The sequence below is a fragment of the Typopeltis vanoorti genome, chromosome 5, assembly GCF_054136105.1.
Source record: "Typopeltis vanoorti isolate ZY-2024b chromosome 5, IOZ_Tvanoo_1.0, whole genome shotgun sequence".
Classification (NCBI taxonomy): Eukaryota; Metazoa; Arthropoda; class Arachnida; order Uropygi; family Thelyphonidae; genus Typopeltis; species Typopeltis vanoorti.
Genome location: NC_143553.1, coordinates 75,160,482 through 75,179,945, shown reverse-complemented (window position 1 = coordinate 75,179,945; position 19,464 = coordinate 75,160,482). Strand labels below are relative to the sequence as shown.

The 19,464-nt window shown below is 35.4% G+C and overlaps 1 protein-coding gene across 3 annotated transcripts in view; it reads left to right on the top strand.

The window, feature by feature from the left end:
* Positions 1-18,106, top strand: part of LOC150106545 (transmembrane protein 243-like) — a 95,884-nt gene extending 77,778 nt beyond the window's left edge. For all 3 annotated transcript variants that reach the window (XM_090392520.1, XM_090392521.1, XM_090392522.1), the window contains exon 5: positions 17,089-18,106. In XM_090392520.1, the coding sequence (XP_090248646.1) occupies positions 17,089-17,238 (150 nt within the window). In that variant the 3' untranslated portion in view covers positions 17,239-18,106. The remainder of the gene's footprint in view (positions 1-17,088) is intronic.
* The last annotated feature ends 1,358 nt before the right edge of the window (positions 18,107-19,464 follow it).

Genomic DNA, 19,464 nt, shown 5'->3' with positions numbered 1-19,464 from the left:
CCCTTCCTACATAAAAAAAAACACAACAATTCATAAACAAAATTAAAAATATTACACTCAACGACCAAGATCTATTAGTCAGCTTTGACATAACTTCCCTTTTCACCAATGTCTCAATCAATGATACTTACTCTTACAGAACATATTTCCACACGACATCATGGCCCCTCTTTGCCCACGTACTCTGCTCCGGATATTTCATGTAGCAAAACAATTTTTACCTTCAAAAAGAGGGTACCACCATGGGCTCACCACTCTCCCCCCCCAATAGCAAACTTTTATATGGAAGATTTTGAGCAACGAGCTCTAGAATCGTGTGCCTAAAGCCCAAAATTTGGCTCTGATAAGTCGACGATATTTTCGCCATTTGGCCTCACGGCCGCCAAGCACTAGATACATTCCTTAGCCACCTGAACAAACAACACAAACGCATCCAATTCACCATTGAAATTGAAAAAAACAACTCTCTTCTGTTCCTAGACACACTTCTCATACGTCTTCCTTCAGGCTGTTCTCTCCTTCTCAGTTTACCGCAAACCTACACACACAGGCCAGTACATACACAAAACTACTTATCACCACCCAACACAAAAACTAGGGGTCATAAGTACCCTTAAACACAGAGCTCAAACCATTTGTTCAAATGAACAAGCTCTTAACCATGAATATGAGACCATCAAACATACCTTTATAAAAAATGGATACAGTATAAAACTATTCACAAGATCCTCCTTAAAGATACCACTAATAACAAAAAAGATTTCAAGAATGCTATTGCTATACCATATGTTAGAGGCATTTCAGAAAAAATAGAACACTACACAAATACAACATCAAAACCACCTTTAAACCCCCGACAAAATTAAGACACCTACTCAGTTCTTCGAGAATACAGAGACAAATGTAAGAAAACAAAACATTGTGTAAAACTAGCTAAACAAAAGTCATGGGTGGACTTTGGCAAGAATATAGAAAATAAATATCAAGAAGGTGGCAAAATATTCTGGAGGTTGTTGAAGAAGCTTAGGAATGGAGGAAAGAGTGCTATAAAAGGAGTTAGAGATGATAAAGGTGACATGAAAACGGGAGAAAAAGATATCCTTGAAGTATGGAGTAATTACTTGGAAAACTGCTAAATGAAACAAGCAGTGACGACAGCACAGTGGTAAAAAGCACTGACCAGGCATGCAGACAGGAGTACATATCCATACTTGAAGTAGAAAAAGCCATCAAAGGCTTGAAATGTGGAAAGGCAGCTGGAGTAGATGATATTCGACCAGAAATGCTAAAGTATGGTGGTATAAGAGTCTTACAGTGGCTGCACTACATAGTTCAGAAAGCCTGGACAGAGGGACAAATTCCCGATGATTGGAGTAGAGCTCTCATAGTACCCATACATAAAAAAGGAAATAAAACTGAATGTGAGAATTACAGAGGTATTTCCTTACTGAGTGTTCCTGGCAAGATCTATGCAAGTATACTTGAGAAACAGTTGAGAAGAATTGTGGAAGAAAAGCTTGGTGAAGAACAAGCTGGATTCAGGCCAAACAGAGGCTGTCGGGATCAGATCTTTACTTTACGACAAATAGTCGAGAAAGCATGGGAATATAACAAAGATCTGTAATTAAGTTTTGTCGATTTGGAAAAGGCATATGATAAGGTGTCAAGAAAGAAGCTATTCAATACGCTGCAGTTATATGGTGCCAATGGGGCATTATATCAAGCAATACTTAGTCTTTATTTGAGTTGCAAGTCAGTAGTTAGAATTGAAGTAGAGGAGGATGGTTTAATGGTAAATCTGGTGTGAGACAAGGATGTACATTATCCCCTCTGTTATTCATTATCTATATGGATCACATTATGAAGGAAAGTGGTATTAAACATGATATCAAAATTGGAGATGTTAATGTCAGCTCTTTGCTTTATGCGGATGATGTTATACTTCTAAATAAATCTGCTACAAGTCTGCAAGATTCTCTGACTAAATTGAATAGCTGTTGTAATAGATATGGTATGAAGGTCAGCAATAAAAAGACAAGACAATGAAAATAGGCAGTATCATTGAAAATGTCAACTGTGTTGTGAATGGAGAACCTGTGGAACAAGTAAAACATTTTAGCTACTTAGGCACGAGTTTTAGTGAAGATGGTAAATTAAATATAGAAATAGACAACAGAATCAGCAAAGCTGGTATGGTGGGAAGTCAATTGAATAAATTCATATGGAATAAGAGAGAAATTAATTGGAACACTAAATTAGCTGTATACAAGACAGTGTTCAAACCAGTTTTAACTTATGGATCTGAGAGCTGGGTCAGAAGCAAAACGCTTGACCAAAGACTAGAAACCACAGATATGAAAGTCCTGAGAAAGATTAGAGGCGTGAACAGATGGCATCAATGGCAATATCATATTAAAAATGAGGATATTAGGAAAGAACTTGACATTGTCAGCATCCAGGAATGTGTTAGCAGAGCTAATCTCAGGTGGTATGGTCACTTAAACAGAATGGGCGAGGAAAGATCAGCAAAACAAGTTTTCTCTTCCAGGTTGGCAGCAAAACGACCCAGAGGAAGATCAAGATATAGGTGGATTGATACGGTATAAAGTGTCTTAGACGATAGAAATATAAGATCTAATAATGTTGGAGTCTTGACAAGTAACAGAGTGATTTGGAGGAAAATTGTAGATAGGCAGTTAGTAATGATGTAATTTTTTTCATGTAGTACTATCATATCCTGTACATCCCCTTGAGGGTACATGGCAGGAATTTGATGATGATGACTCAGTTCTTCCAAGGATCCCCTGCTACACTTAGCCCACCCAGGGGTTTACAAAATAGATTGCACGTGTAACATACCATACATAGGGGGAACCATCCAATTATGAACACAAACGTCACATAAAATACCTCCATTTTGGAAAAATGGCCTTTCTGACCACGCACTCCAAACATACCACAGAATTGACTGGAAAGATACTAAGTCCCTACACCGCACCAAAACCTGGTTCGAGCAGAAATTCAAGGAAGCATGTGAAATGCTCAAACATAATCTGAATAAAAATGATGGTCTAACAATTCCAAGAATGTGGAAGACCCATCTACAACCTTCATAGCAACCACGAAGAAAAATTTCAATACAAGACTTGGTGAAGTGTTTTTTTTTTTTCCCCTCTTGAACGTTCAATAGCAACCTGTACTGTACAAATCCAGAAGATAATCGTAATATAACAATATAAACTGTATAATTCCATAAGAATCCTAGTATGTGAGGACTTTAGCAGAGTTTATTGTAGTTTTTATTTTATTTTTGTTTATTTTATTTATTTATTTAATTTCTTTTTTTTTTTTTTTTTTTTAAATCACTAGAGCACAGGCTAAGAAAAACGATTAGTGCAACAGCATGTAGCTTGTAATTATACACATGTATCCTTCTGAAGATGACCTCAATACAGGGGTCGAAACGTAAAGTTATTATTAATCAGTAAAATAATCTTTTCAACACGTGTATTTTGTGTCCCTAAATTCATAAATATGAATTCCTACCTACAATTTTCCTCCAAATCAGTCTATTACTTGTCAAGACTCCAATATTATCATTATCAGATCTTATATTTTTATCGTCTAAGGCATATTGTACCGTATCAATCCACCTATATCTTGGCCTTCCTCTGGGTCGTTTTCTTGCCAACCTGGCAGAAAACACTTGATTTGCTAATCTTTCCTTGCCCATTCTGTTTAAGTGACCATACCACCTGAGATTAGCTCTGCTAACGTATTCCTGGATGCTGACAATGTCAAGTTCTTTCCTAATATCCTCGTTTTTAATATGATATTGCCATTGATGCCATCTGTTCATGCCTCTAATCTTTCTCAGCAATCTCATATCTACAGTCTCTAGTCTTTGGTCAAGTGTTTTACTTCTGATCCAGCTCTCAGATCCACAAGTTAAAACTGGTTTGAACACTGTCTGGTATACAGCTAATTTAGTGTTCCGACTAATTTCTCTCTTATTCCATATGAATTTATTCAATTGACTTCCTACCATATTAGCTTTGTTGATTCTCTTGCCTATTTCCATATTTAATTTACCATCTTCACTAAAAATTGTGCCTAAGTAGCTGAAATATTTTACTTGTTCCACGGGTTCTCCATTCACAACACAGTTGACATTTTCAACCATTCTACCTGTTTTCATTGTCTTTGTCTTTTTAATGCTGACCATCATACCATATCTATTACAACAGTTATTCACTTTAGTCAGGGAATCTTGCAAACTTGTAGCAGATTTATTCAGAAGTATAACATTGTCTGCATAAAGCAAAGAGTTGACATTAACATCTCCAATTCTGATATTATGTTTAATACCACTTTCCTTCATAATGTGATCCATATAGATATGAATAACAGAGGGGATAATGTACATCCTTGTCTCACACCAGATTTAACATTAAACCATCTTCCTGTACATCTTTCAATTCTAACTGCCAACTTACAACTCAAATACAGACTAAGTATTGCTTGATATAATGCTCCATTGACACCATATAACTGTAGCATATTGAATAGCTTCTCTCTTGGCACCTTGTCATATGCCTTTTCCAGATCTACAAAACTTAAATACAGATCTTTGTTGTATTCCTATGGTTTCTCAACTATTTGTCGTAAAGTGAAGATCTGATGCTGACAGCCTCTATTTGGTCTGAATCCAGCTTGTTCTTCACCAAGCTTTTCTTCTACAATTCTTCTCAACCGTTTCTCAAGTATACTTGCATAAATCTTGCCAGGAACACTCAGTAGGGAAATATCTCTGTAATTCTCACATTGAGTTTTATTTCCCTTTTTATATATGGGTACTATGAGAGCTCTACTTCAATCATCGGAAATTCGTCCCTCTGTTCAGACTTTCTGAACTATGCAGTGCAGCCACTGTAAGACTTTTATACCACCATACGTCAGCATTTGTGGTCGAATATCATCTACTCCAGCTGCCTTTCCACATTTCAACCCTTTGATGGCTTTTTCTACTTCAAGTATGGATATGTATTCCTGACTGTATGCCTGTTGTATGTTTTTTACCACTGTGCTATCACTGCTTGTTTCATTTAGAATTTTTCGAAGTAATTACTCCATACTTCAAGGATTTATTTTTCTCCTGTTTTCATGTCACCTTTATCATCTCTAATTCCTTTTACAGCACTCTTTCCTCCATTTCGAAGCTGCTTCAACAACCTCCAGAATATCTTACCACCTGCTTGATATTTATTTTCTATGTTCTTGAAAAAGTCTTCCCATGACTTTTGTTTAGCTAGTTTTACACAATGTTTTGCTTTCTTACATTTGTCTCTGTATTCTCTAAGAGCACTAGCTGACTTTATTTTTCCAGGAACTTTTGATATGCTTCCTTCTTTTCCTTCACTGCCTCTTTAACTTCCTGTGTCCACCATGGAGTCCTGATTTTTCTATCCTTGCAGACAACCTCACCACATGCCTCTCTGGCTGAATCAATCATGGTTGTGTTCATGGTTTGCCACTGAATCTCCAAGGTTTAGTTCCTGTTCTCAAACTCTTTCATTTTTTCTTCAATTATCTTTGTGTATGTTAGTCTACAGTTCACATTTGAGAGCTGCTCAACTTTTTATTCACATTAAAACTTTCATACATGCTATTCTTTTCAATATGAAATTCAGTTTTATCCTGCTCAAGACTAAATAGTGATCGCTTCCAATTTCAAATCCTTTGTACACTCTGGTGTCCTGCACCAGGGAGAAAACATCACTATCAACAATAACACACTCAATGAGACTTTTCTTATTCCTTGCTTCTTCTCTGGTTATTACTAACACCATGTTGAAACATGGTGTTAGTAATAACCAGTCCATGTCCTGATTAGAAATCCAACAGGTATTTGCCATTGTTATTAACTTTGCTCTTTTCTCCAAATTTTCCCAAAATATTTTTGTATGTCTGACAATCATTTCCTGCTCTGCTTATTCAGATCCCCAACAAGGACCAACTTTTCATTTTTCATTGTGTCAGTTGCTTTTTCTAAAGCTTCAAAAAATTCCTCCACTTCTACCTTAGTAGAACCTTCTGTGGGACCATAGGCACAAACAAGTCTCATTGTCCAGTTCTCCATTCTCATATTTGCCCACATCACTCTACTTGAGACTGCCTGCCATTCAAGAAGATTAGCCTAGTATTTTGTTTTGAATACTATGACTACTCCTTCTTTTTCTTGATTGTCATTGCCTGAATATAGCATTTTGTATTTATTGCTCAGAAAGATTTCAACAGTTTTTGTCTTGTTTGTTTGTTACTCCTAGTATGTTGATCTGGTACTTATCTAATTCCTCAGCTAGCTCCATTTCTTTGCCATTCAGACTTCTTATGTTGATAGTACTTATCTTTAACTCTGGTGATGTTGAGTTGGGATGTGTTTTCAGATTTGTTCCAGTAACTTACTTTTTGCTGTTCTCCCTGGTTCCCTGGCGAAAACAACAGGGCCTTGTTTAACCGGGCGATGCCCCAGTCGACATGAAATTTTGTCATGTTGTACCATCATTTTTTATTTTGGTTTAACCAATAAGAATACAATTTGGTTGGCTAAATCCCAAATTGCCAGCCAATCCTCGTTCGTTCAGTATCCAGGTAGATACCCAACAGGGTGCACCATGAGAAGGTGAGGATTAGACATTAGGTCAGAATCCCTGGTCCGTTCTCCGCATTCCTTTAAAGTCTATGTGGAAGTCTCCTCTCAGTTATACAGCTTTGACCTTTAAGCACCCTCCTATATTTACAAGTAGCCTAATCATGAAGATACTTCATGCTCAAATTTTGTTTGCTTACTTGGATAAAGGATTAAACAAGAATATGATGTCTTGGCATCTTTAAATTAATTTATAACCATGTGAAAAAACTTTCAACAACTAGCTCCAGTTCAGTACCAGTTGTTTGCTGATGGTTGAAAGGGGTGAATGGTATATTTCTGATATGAAATTCCTGTTGTATTTTGAACAGATCATTACTATGGACATATAATGAGTTTTTAAATGTTGCCAAGTTCTTTTAGCACTTCTGCTCTCTAACCAATTAGACTGAAGTTGAATCCTAGTTACAGAGGTTTGTGAATGTCTTCAGACAATAGATGAATTTCATTTCCCAGTTTAATACCACCTGCTTATCAGACTACGGACGTGACTTGACAAAGTTTGTTTGAACAAGTTTTCTTGCTTATTTCATTCGTAGTTCACCCATGGCACTAAATATATGATAGTGTAAAAGTAATCATAATTTATAATTATGAATCTTTTTATAATTTCTTCTCTATGTTAGAATTTTTTTTTAGTTTGTTTCATAATAAAGTGTGATCGATCAGTGCTTGCCATATGTTTGTGGACTCCCAAGGGGTGAACTGAGATACACCAAACTTTGTGTGAGACTTTAGGGTACTGTGCCCCAGCCTATCCATTAGTTGCCAGATGGGTAGCCAAGTTTAAAACTGGGCATCCTGAGACAACAGATTCTTCCAGGTCAGGAAGCTTAAGGGTCAAAGCTGTATAACTGAGAGGAGACCTCCACATGGCCTTTAAAGGAATGCGAACGACCAGCTCTTCTGACCTAATGTCCAATCCTCACCTTCTCGTGGTGCACCCTGTTTGGTATCTACCTGGATAATGAACGAATGAGGATGGGCTGGCAATTTGGGATTTAGTCGACCAAATTGTATTCTTATTGGCTTAAACCAATATAGAAAATGAAGGTACAACAAGGCAAAATTTCATGCTGGCTGGGGCGTCGCCCAGTTAAACAAGGCCCTGTTGTTTTCACCAGGGAACCAGGGAGAACAGCAAAAAGTCAGTTACTGGAACAAATCTGAAAACGCACCCCAACTCAACATCACCAGAGTTAAAGATCGGTACTATCAACATAAGAAGTCTGAATGGCAAAGAAATGGAGCTAGCTGAGGAATTAGATTAGTACCAGATCGACATAATAGGAGTAACTGAAACAAAAAAGACAAAAACTGTTGAAATCTTTCTGAGCAATAAATACAAAATGTTATATTCAGGCAATGACAATCAAGGAAAAGGAGTAGCCATAGTATTCAAAACAAAATACTAGGCTAATCTTCTTGAATGGCAGGCAGTCTAAAGTAGAGTGATGCCGGCAAATATGAGAATGGGGAACTGGACAATGAGACTTGTTTGTGCCTATGGTCCCACAGAAGGTTCTACTAAGGTAGAAGTGGAGGAATTTTTTGAAGCTTTAGAAAAAGCAACTGACACAATGAAAAAAGAAAAGTTGGTCCTTGTTGGGGATCTGAATAGCAGAGCAGGAAATGATTGTCAGACATACAAAAATATTTTTGGAAAATTTGGAGAAAAGAGCAAAGCAAATAATAATGGCAAATACTTGTTTGATTTCTGCTCAGGACATGGACTGGTTATTACTAACACCATGTTCCAACATAAAAATGTGCACAAATTCACACAGAGAGAAGAGACAAGGAATAAGAAAAATGTCATTGACTATGTTATTGTTGATAGTGATGTTTTCTCCCTGGTGCAGGACACCATAGTGTACAGAGTATTTAAAATTGGAAGTGATCACTGTTTAGTCTTGAGCAGGATAAAATTGAATTTCATATTGAAAAGAATAACGTAAGAAAGTTTTAAAGTGAATAAAAGTTGAGCAGCTCTCAGATGTGAACTGTAGAGTAAAATACGCAAAGATTATTGGAGAAAAAATGAAAGAGTTTGAGAACAGGAACCAAACCTTGGAGATTCAGTGGCAAGCCTTGAAGAAAACCCTGATTGATTCAGCCAGAGAGGCATGAGTCAGAGGTGAGGTTGTCTGCAAGGATAGAAAAATCAGGACTCCATGGTGAACACAGGAAGTTAAAGAGGCAGTGAAGGAAAAGAAGAAAGCATATCAAAAGTTCCTGGCAAATAAGTCAGCTTGTGCTCTTAGAGAATACAGAGACAAATGTAAGAAAGCGAGACATTGTGTAAAACTAGCTAAACAAAAGTCATGGGAGGACTTTTTCAAGAACATAGAAAATAAATATCAAGAAGATGGTAAGATATTCTGGCAGTTGTTGAAGCAGCTTAGAAATGGAAGAAAGAGTGCTGTAAAAGGAGTTAGAGATGATAAAGATGACATGAAAACAGTGGTTGTTGAAGAAGCTTAGAAATGGAGGAAAGAGTGCTGTAAAAGGAGTTAGGGATGGTAAAGGTGACATGAAAACGGGAAAAAAAGATATCCTTGAAGTATGGAGTAATTACTTCAAAAAATTGCTAAATGAAACAAGCAGTGATAGCACAGTGATAAAGAAACACTCAACAGGAATACATATCCATACTTCAAGTAAAAAAAGCCATCAAAGGATTGAAATGTGGAAAGGCAGCAGGAGCAGATGATATTCGACCAGAAATGCTAAAGTATGGTGGTATCAAAGTCTTACAGTGGCTGCACTGCATATTTCAGAATGCCTGGACAGAGGGACGAATTCCTGTTGATTGGAATACAGCTCTAATAGTAATGGTACCCATATATAAAAAGAGAAATAAAACTCAATGTGAGAATTACAGAGGTATTTCCCTACTGAGTGTTCCTGGCAAGATTTATGCAAGTATACTTGAGAAACGGTTGAGAAGAATTGTGGAAGAATAGCTTGGTGAAGAACAAGCTGGATTCAGACCAAATAGAGGCTGTCAGCGTCATATCTTCACTTTCCGACAAATAGTTGAGAATCATAGGAATACAACAAAGATCTGTATTTAAGTTTTGTCGATCTGGAAAAGGCTTATGACAAGGTACCAAGTGAGAAGCTATTCAATACGCTACAGTTATATGGTGTCAATGGGGCATTAAATCAAGCAATACTTAGTCTTTATTTGAGTTGCAAGTCAGCAGTTAGAATTGAAGGAAGTACAGGAAGATGGTTTAATGTTAAATATGGTGTGAGACAAGAATGTACATTATCCCCTCTGTTATTCATTATCTATATGGATCACATTATGAAGGAAAGTGGTATTAAACATGATATCGGAATTGGAGATGTTAATGTATGCTCGTTGCTTTATGCGGACGATGTTTTACTTCTGAATAAATCCACTACAAGTTTGCAAGATTCCCTGACTAAATTGAATAACCTGTTGTAATAGATATGGTATGAAGGTCAGCAATAAAAAGATAAAGGCAATGAAAATAGGTAGAATTGTTGAAAATGTCAACTGTGTTGTGAATGGAGAACCTGTGGAACAAGTAAAACATTTAAACTATTTAGGCACAATTTTTAGTGAAGATGGTAAATTAAATATGGAAATAGACAACAGAATCAACAAAGCTGGTATCGTAGGAAGTCAGTTGAATAAATTCAAATGGAATAAAAGAGAAATTAGTCGGAACGCTAAATTAGCTGTATACAAGACAGTGTTCAAACCAGCTTTAACTTATGAATCGGAGAGCTGGGTCAGAAGTAAAACACTTGACTAGAGACCACAGATATGAGAGTCCTGAGAAAGATTAGAGGTGTGAACAGATGGCATCAATGGCAAATCATATTAAAAATGAGAATATTAGGAAAGAACTAGACATTGTCAGCATCCAGGAATTCGTTAGCAGAGCTAATCTCAGGTGGTATGGTCACTTAAACAGAATGGGTGAGGAAAGATTAGCAAAACAAGTGTTCTCTGCCAAGATGGCAGGAAAATGACCCTGAGGATGAACAAGATATAGGTGGATTGATACAATACAAAGTGCCTTAGAAGATAGAAATATAAGATCTGATAATGTTGGGGTCTTGACATGTAACAGACTGATTTGGAGGAAAATTGTAGATTGGAAGTTAGTAATGATGTAGTACTATCATATCCTGTACACCCCTTGAAGGTACATGTCATGAATTTGTTGATGATGAAGACATGTCAGAGGTTTTGAAGAAATTTGAAGATACGGAAGTGCGGGCTGTCATCAAGTTTTTCATGCTGAAAGAAAAGTCTGCAACTGGATAAACCAAACTTTGTGTGAGACTTTACTTGTCTTTACTTTACTTCTTTTTTTTTTTATACTTTACTTTGTGGACATGACTGGCCTTCACAAAGTCTTGATCCCAACTCTGTTGAACATCTCTGTTCAACAGAGTTGGTTGCATTGTTGGGATCACTCGATGCATCAGTCCAACTCTTGAACTGATGCATCGAGTGAGGTCAAGGGATGTCTGCCCCACAATAGTTTAGGATCTCATTACATGCTAGAGAAAGAATGGTCCAGAATTTCCATTGATTGCTATCATATGCTTGTGGAAAGTATGCTCCATATGATTGCTTCAGTCATCACAGCAGAATGATGTCCGACATCTTATTAAAGTTGGTGCCACGGCTGTTTGTTCCTCACACTATGATGTGTGTGTGTGTGTGTTGACTTCTTTCCAAATTCTAATGGTAGAATTAGTCAGTGCGTGAGTAATCTTATTCTCTGAAAGATAAAGGAGATCTTAAAAGTCTATAGTTTTATTTAGACGACCTTGGATCCATTTAGTTTTATAGTTATGAATCTTGTTCATGACTATAAATATAGTTGTTTAGTTTTATTAAATATTTATTTGGTCTTAAGTTCAATCCCTGGATTCTAAAAGGAATTAACTCATTGCACCAGTAAGACATGAACTCTTGTGAATTTTTATAACACTCAGTATCAAATAGGTTTGGTGCATAAGATAGATCTGTAGCAAGTTTGTATACACAAACAAAAACAGTAGGTTTTTTGTGACCTCTTTTGTGTAGTATCTGCATTAAAAATAAATAAAGTGAAAGTTCTGTGTTTTGAAGAGATTGTGAACTTAATTACCATTAAAGAATTTAAGTATGAGTTTCATAACCTCACTATTATGGGAGTTCAGTAAGCAGTGGCTTATAGTAAGCAAGTTACTAGCAGAAGCAATAGATGTTTTATTGGGTGAATTGGAGAGGGGGAGGTTTCGCCTCATTTAGTCCAACACTCAGTGGGCATCTGCATAATAATACTCAGTAAAGGTTTTGGAATTAAATCTCTCTGCTCGCAAGATTCATCCTTAATTGTACATTTTGGAAGAATTATGTATCTTTTGATTTGAAAACAATAGATATAGGTCATGTGATGTGAGAAACTTGGTTCAGGTTTTCAACACGAAACAAGTTAACCTGCTTGCAGAGGATACCAGGTTGTTGCTTCCATTAAAAAAATGTACTGGTGAATACAGTTAAGCATTAATTTTGAACAACCAAAAAATTGCAAAAAGGCAATTGTCTTCATTTTTTTTTTTTTATACACATGACAAGTCTGACAAACTCGGATTTCTATTCTCATTTAGAGCAGGCTTTTACAAACATCCATGCCCAAAGTGGGATCAAACCCATAACCTGTTGGTTAAAGAAAGAGTATGCTATCCACTTGCCCTCACTAAACACAAGTAGAGCATTATCAAATAAAGAAACATGCTTCTACCATCACCAATCACATTAAACTTTTGAGGCATGCATGCTAATGGATAGCATGCAATGTGTGACATTCATAGTATAAATATAATAATTGTTAGAATTGTTGTTTTACACTGTAGTTTTAAAGTTTTACAGCATTATGATACTGCTTTGGGTTTGAACCCAACTAATGAACAAGTGGTCTCTGTATATCTTTTTAAAAAATTCACTATATATCTTTTAAAATCCCCCTCTCCATTCCTGAACATTACATGGTGCATTGATTAATATCTGCTTGAATGTTGAACTAAAAAAGGCACACTCACATTTTGGAATATACTGACTATTTTGTATTATGTATTTGCTGAAAAGTAAATTTATTATGATATGATATGCTGATGATGATCATCATCATCACTAAATTCCTGATATGTACTCTTGGGATGGTGGTTGGATATTGTGATAGCACTACATGAAAAATTTACATCGTTACCAACTTCCTATCAACAATTTTCTTCTATAATCTGTTATATATCAGGAGTCCAATATTGTCAGATCTTGTATTTTGGTCTTCCAAGTCACTTTTTACTATCATCCACCCAGATCTTGGTTTTCTTTTGGGTCTTTCTGCCTGCCATCTTGGCAAAAGCTAACCTTTCCTTTCCATTTAAGTGGCCAATACTACCTTCAATTAGCTCCGCCTCACATATCCCTGAATGTTAACAATGTCTAGCTGTTCCTAATTTTTAATATAGTTCTAATTTAATATAATTTTTAATATAGTTCTGCCACTGATGCCGTCTGTTAACTCCCCTGATTTTCTCAGAACTCTCACATCTGTGGTCTATAGTCTTTGATCTATAGCTGTATGTCTAACCCAGCTTTCGAACCCATCATCATCAATTTCTTGATATGTACCCACTACGATAGCACTACATAATTAAGTTTAGCTTGTTATTAATCTTCTATAAACAGTTTTTCTCCAAATTAGTCTGTTACCTGTCATCACTCCAATATTGCTGTATCTGACATTTCATTCTTCTAAGGCAGCGCTTCCCAAACTGTGGTCCACGGCCCCCTTGGGACCGTGAAATAATGAAAACAAATTTAAAATCTTTTAAGACTAAGTACATTTTTTTTATCTTAAAAGAAACGTATTTAATTTTTATTATTATTTCTTTTTTGTTATTTTTTATATTTTAATGGAAAAAAATCACGCATTTGTGTGGGTTCACAAATTTTGCTTCCTGCATATTTCTGCGCTTAATGAATATTAGTAAATATATGCTAAGTTTCATTTCAAAGCAGAAATCTAAGAATTGCAATTTCAAATATTTCATCTGATATTGGTAGCAGTATTGAAACACATCCATCACATTAAATTGTTATTAAACTTATTTTATGTTTTTAATTCTTTCTTTATTACTAATCGTTTTACGTTTCATGTGCTTGTACTGAAATGTACAATAACAATATATCTATCTATATAAAAATATGAGATAATGTGCCATGTGTGTATGTAAGATGCTAAAAATGTGATATTTGCATTTGATTTTTGCAATATTCGTTGTGTATGTTTTGTATTGAATATAAATATAATAAATATTATAATGATAATATATGTCTATATTACGATTTTTTTTCGAGGGGGGCGTGAAATATTTTAATTTCTCAAAAGGGGGAGCCCTGACATCCAGAAGTTTGGGAAGCACTGTTCTAAGGTACTTCTGATTGAATCAATCCACATAGACTTGGGTCTTTGCCATCTTGGCATCAAGCACCTGTTTTGATTAACCTTTCTTTTCCTGTTCTGTTTAAGTGACCATACCACATTAGCTATGCTCACATATTCTTGAATGCAAACAGTATCTAGTTCCTTGAATGTCTTCATTTTTAATATGATTCTACTACTACTGATGCCATCTGCTCAGGTCCCTATTTTTCTCGGAGCTCTTATTATCTGTGGTCTCTAATCTTTGATCAAATGCTTTATTTCTAGCCCAACTCTTAGATCCATAACATAAAATGTTTGAGCAACTGCTAGTTTAGTATTTTGGCTAATTTTTCTCTTATTCCATATAAATTGGTTCAGCTGGATACCCACCATACCAGCTTTGCTTAATGCATTTGTCTATTTCCAGATTTAATTTGCCATCTTCACTAAAACCGTGCCTAAGTAGCTGAAATATTTTACTTGTGCTATAGATTCTCCATGAATTCAGCTGAAATTTTTTATTTTCATAGTTTTGGTCTTATTGAAATTTTTATGTCAAATTTGTTAGAGAGTTTAGTTAGCGAATTCTTACACTTGCAGTGGATGTAGAAGTGCATCACCTGCATAAAACAAAGAACTAAGTTTGTTATCTCCAATTCTAATATCAAGTTTAACGTACTTTCTTTCATAATGTGATCCACATAGATGAATAATAGTGGAGAATAATAGCAGCCTTGTCTCACGCGTGATTTAGCATCAGACTATTTTCTTGTATCTCCTTCAATTCTGACTTCTGACTCAGATGTGGACTAAGTATTGTTCAATATAATGTACTTTTACACTATATAATTGTAACATTTTGAACATTTGAACTTTTCTCTTGGCATTTCTTCGTATTCTTTATCTAGTTCTCCAAAAATTTGCAGATTCTTGTTATATTCCTACACTTTCTCAATTATATGTGATAAAGTATCAAGAACAAGCTGAATTCAGCTTGTTCTTGATAGCTAACTTGTACAGTGAGCAAGAAACTCACTGGTAAGAACAGGTGTTGGATTAACTGATTGGCTTCAGGTTGGAAAGGGAGTTTGGCAGGATGCCTACTTTCTCCTCACTTGTTTAGTATCTATGCTAAGGACATCATACATGTAGCATTGGATGAGTTCAAGACAGGAATTAGGATAAGTGGTAGATTGATCAGTAATTTGAGGTATGCTGATGATACAGTACTCCTTTGTAATGACAAGAAAGAACCAGGACAAATTCTTGACAAAATTAATGAAGTCAATAAGAACAGAGGACTTCAGCTCAATCTTAGCAAGACAAAGATTATGGTTCTCAAAGGAACTACAGACAGGAAAGTGCCTGAGAAACAAGTATATCTTAATGGAGAAAGAATTGAGGAAATCAGCAAGTTTGAGTATACTGGAACCCATTATTAATGTGAAGAATTGCTGTTCAGAAGATGTCAGAAGAAGATTAGGAATGGCTAAAACAACAATCAGAGGCTTGTCTAAAATCTGGAAGGATGGATCTATCTCCACAGGAGCAAAGATGAGAATTTTGGATGCAGCTGTTTTTCCAACTGTGGCGCTAATGGATGTGAGACTTCGAACCTAGAGAAGTTTGGTAGTAAAAGAGTAGCTTGCTTTTGAGATGTGGTGTTAAGAAAGCTGTTGGAGATATTGTATACTAAAAGGTGGACAAATGGATGTGTGCTAGAAAAGATTAGTAGAACTTTAAGGCTCCTTAAGGATATTGACAGAAGAAATTTGTAAGACTTTGGATGCATCAAACAACAAACTGATGAACAATCACAGTAATCCACCGATAATCCACTATAAACAAATATGGAAATCATCGATGCCATTAATTACTGACTCTGTTGAAAACTCTGTGTAGGTCTTTCAACATGGACCACCCACCTTCTTGATTTGCAAAATTCAAGACCCTGATTTTATTTAAGAAAATAAAAAAGACAAAAGGATACATCAAAAGGATTGAAGAAAGAATTCTCAAAACAGTAATAAAATGTAAAGTTCCTGGGAAAAGAGGAAGGGGTGGACTGTCAGTGAGATGGATGGGTGTTTATGGAGTGACTGATCTTCAGAGACTTAAAGCCTCCAGAAAAGCATATAACAGGACCACATGCTGAGGACTGGTGTAGCAAATCACCGAGCATCTGAGTGACCTATTGATGTCCAGTGAACAGATGAAGATGGATAGATTAGCTCTGAAGCAAGGGATTTTGAGCATCGTTGGGGAAATGTTGCTGGAGTCAGAAGACTTCTAGCATCTGATGTGCTCATAAACTCGCTAATAATTCATATTTGAAGCAATCATTTATCTGTTAGAGGAGAATTGTAATTGTTTATCTGTTAGAGGGTTGGAGGAGAATTTTTTTTAATTACTTATATACACTACTTTGGAGGGTATTTTTTAAAGCAATTTCAATCTCACCCACAGAAGTTTGGTAACCTATAGTACATTTGGTATTGTGACTGGCTGAGGATAGGATTAAATAATCTGAGAATTCTACTCTAGAGACCAAATGCAACATCTTTAAGCCATTTCAGGCCTCCTGTGACCAAGAGATCCATCTGACAATGCTACAGAACTGCTATCAGAACAACAATTACAAGCATATGGTGTGCAGGAGTGCTATCTTGATGTAAAGGACAGAAGCATGGAAGCAGAGGTTGGACCAGTGGCTTTAACAATGTAACAGAAAACAAGATAGTTATTGGTTGTGAGCTACTTACATGTGAAAGTGAGCTAGTACACTTAATAAGGTATGTTTTTATTTTTTGTGCTATAAATCAATAAAACTGCTGACTACTTTTAAGCAAAGGTTAAAACAAAGTTGGTTTACATAAGCACCTTCACTTACTGTCTTTAAAAATTTTCTTTCAGATCTACTGGTATCGTCAAGGAGATGTTGATCCCAAATTTCGTATGCTCATCTTTTATAATGCTTTCACTCTTGTTCTTATCAACATTTGTGCTCTTTGTTACTTCTTTGGTACACACACAAAAATATGCAGAGATGATGATGACACATGAATAGAACTTGTATATTTAGATTGACAGTTGATAGTCATTGTAGAAAAATATTCCCAGTATACATATGATCAGAAGCTATGAAGGATTAATGAACTGATACTGTCCATGTAGCTTATACTGATTTGCTTGCATATGGTAAACACCATTTGTGATGACATTAATAAAATATGAACTTCGAATTTCATCATTCCTGATTTATGTACATATAAATGAAGTTAAGTGTGCCTACTTAAATTTTGAATAATTTGTGTCGTTATTCTTAATTAAAATCTAATTGTTTAAGAGTAGGATGTTGCCACAAACAATCTGTTGAATGAGATAAAATCCCTCCATGTGAATAACAAATGGTATATCATTGCGCAGAAATTCCTTGTGTTATAGATTTAGCAGAGAAGAAAAGGCTATCCCAGTTGACGACTGTTGAACAGTTTGCTTTTTTTTTTTTTTTTGCTTTTTTAGGAACAAAAAAAAAAGGTGTGTTCTAACTTGTTAATCATTGTTAAAAGTGAATTTCTCATACTTTTTAAAATAGTTTTTGGTATCTTTACACTGTTTTTGCTTACATTTTTAAGAATTGTCATAGAAGATATATAACATGTTGGGAAAAACTGACTGTATTTCCATATGGATTTGGGCTAATGTTTTGTATAATAGTTATTCAATTGTTCATCTTTGAATGAGGTATTTGTGTTATCTGGTTATTTGTATTATGAAGTATATAAAAAGTGATAATATAAAGGTTTTGTTGTTAAAAAACTGAAAGAAAGTAAACATGACATTTTAGAAATAAATACTACTTTTCAGATATTTGCTGTACCAAAGTGTTCTCAATGAATACAGAAAAGTAAATAGTTAATGACATATTCAATTTCCAACTTTGTCAATTAATTAATTGTGCCACATTAGCATATGCTTAAGCTTATTAGCCATTATTTCAGAAATAAGATAAGCTAAGCCATTAACTCACTTTTGGGAATTCTGCAGAAAAAAATAACTGTTCAAACTCTTGTTTGTTTTAGACACCCTCAATTGCAAGAGTGTGAAAAATGAAAAACAGCAGTAAACATTTATAAATATATCAGTGGTCACTAGTATGCTGAATTGTTCCATATGCATAATTTATCTCGCAGTTATTATATTCATATGAATACATACTGAATAAATATATATGAACATATAAATATAAAAATCACTTATCTAAAAATGTTATTTGTGTGTGTGTGGTTTGATGTTTATCTGTGTCAGTTAACATAATATCAGGGCCACATTTTTACATATAAAGAAATACAAATAACAAGTGTCTAAAAGAAATATTTTTGAAAATTGTTTTTAACTTACATTATGTCAACAATTCATAATGGCATTGCATTTGAAATAACAAAATAGTCCTTAATTTTTTTCATATGTAACATCAAAAATTATATCAGTTGACATTTTTTTTAATGTATTGACTGCCACATAACCTATATATGTACTTATAGTTATGGGTAGCACAAATAATTTCTGTTTCTTCTATGCTGCCTGTATACAGATTGAATATGAGTTTCTCAGAGGTGTATGCTATCAGAGACCTCCATAGTGTCAAGGACTCATTGAGGGAGACCACATATTACCTGTATTATTGACACCCCTAATTAGATTTAAGAATGAATACAGCACAGAGCAATAATTAAACACAAGTTTAATAGTTCCTGTATTCATCTCTATCAGAGGTATTATCAGGGATCCTCCTATCCTAATGCTCACACGCAGATCCACACACAGTTTACCGTGTAGGTATTTGGAATCGAAATCGCCTGGAATAGGTTGGTTACTCCTTATTCCTGGATGTGTCGTATGTCTGTAGAAGTGTGTGTTCACGGGGCCAGTTTTCCTGTTCTGGGGGACGAAAAATCCAAGTTTCCAAGTGAAAAAAAACCCTTTATCTCCGTATAAGACCGGCTAACTCACCTTTCGTCGAAAGAGACGAGATAAAGGTTCCTTGCATCACCAACGGAAATCGAATCCAGGTCTTTCTGATCAAAGGGGATTTCAGCTATACTGACTGAGCTATGGAGACTCCTCAGGGATGCAGTCTTAAAATTGTAATAGCACACACACAAAACAGTAAGTGGAAAAAAAGGCTAGGAGCCTAAAGTTCAATGAGGGGTGCTATTGGCTAGTCTTAGCTTTTGAAAAATTAAAGTTTTCCAAATCTTGAGAAGTTTAACACAACCATGTCTATTT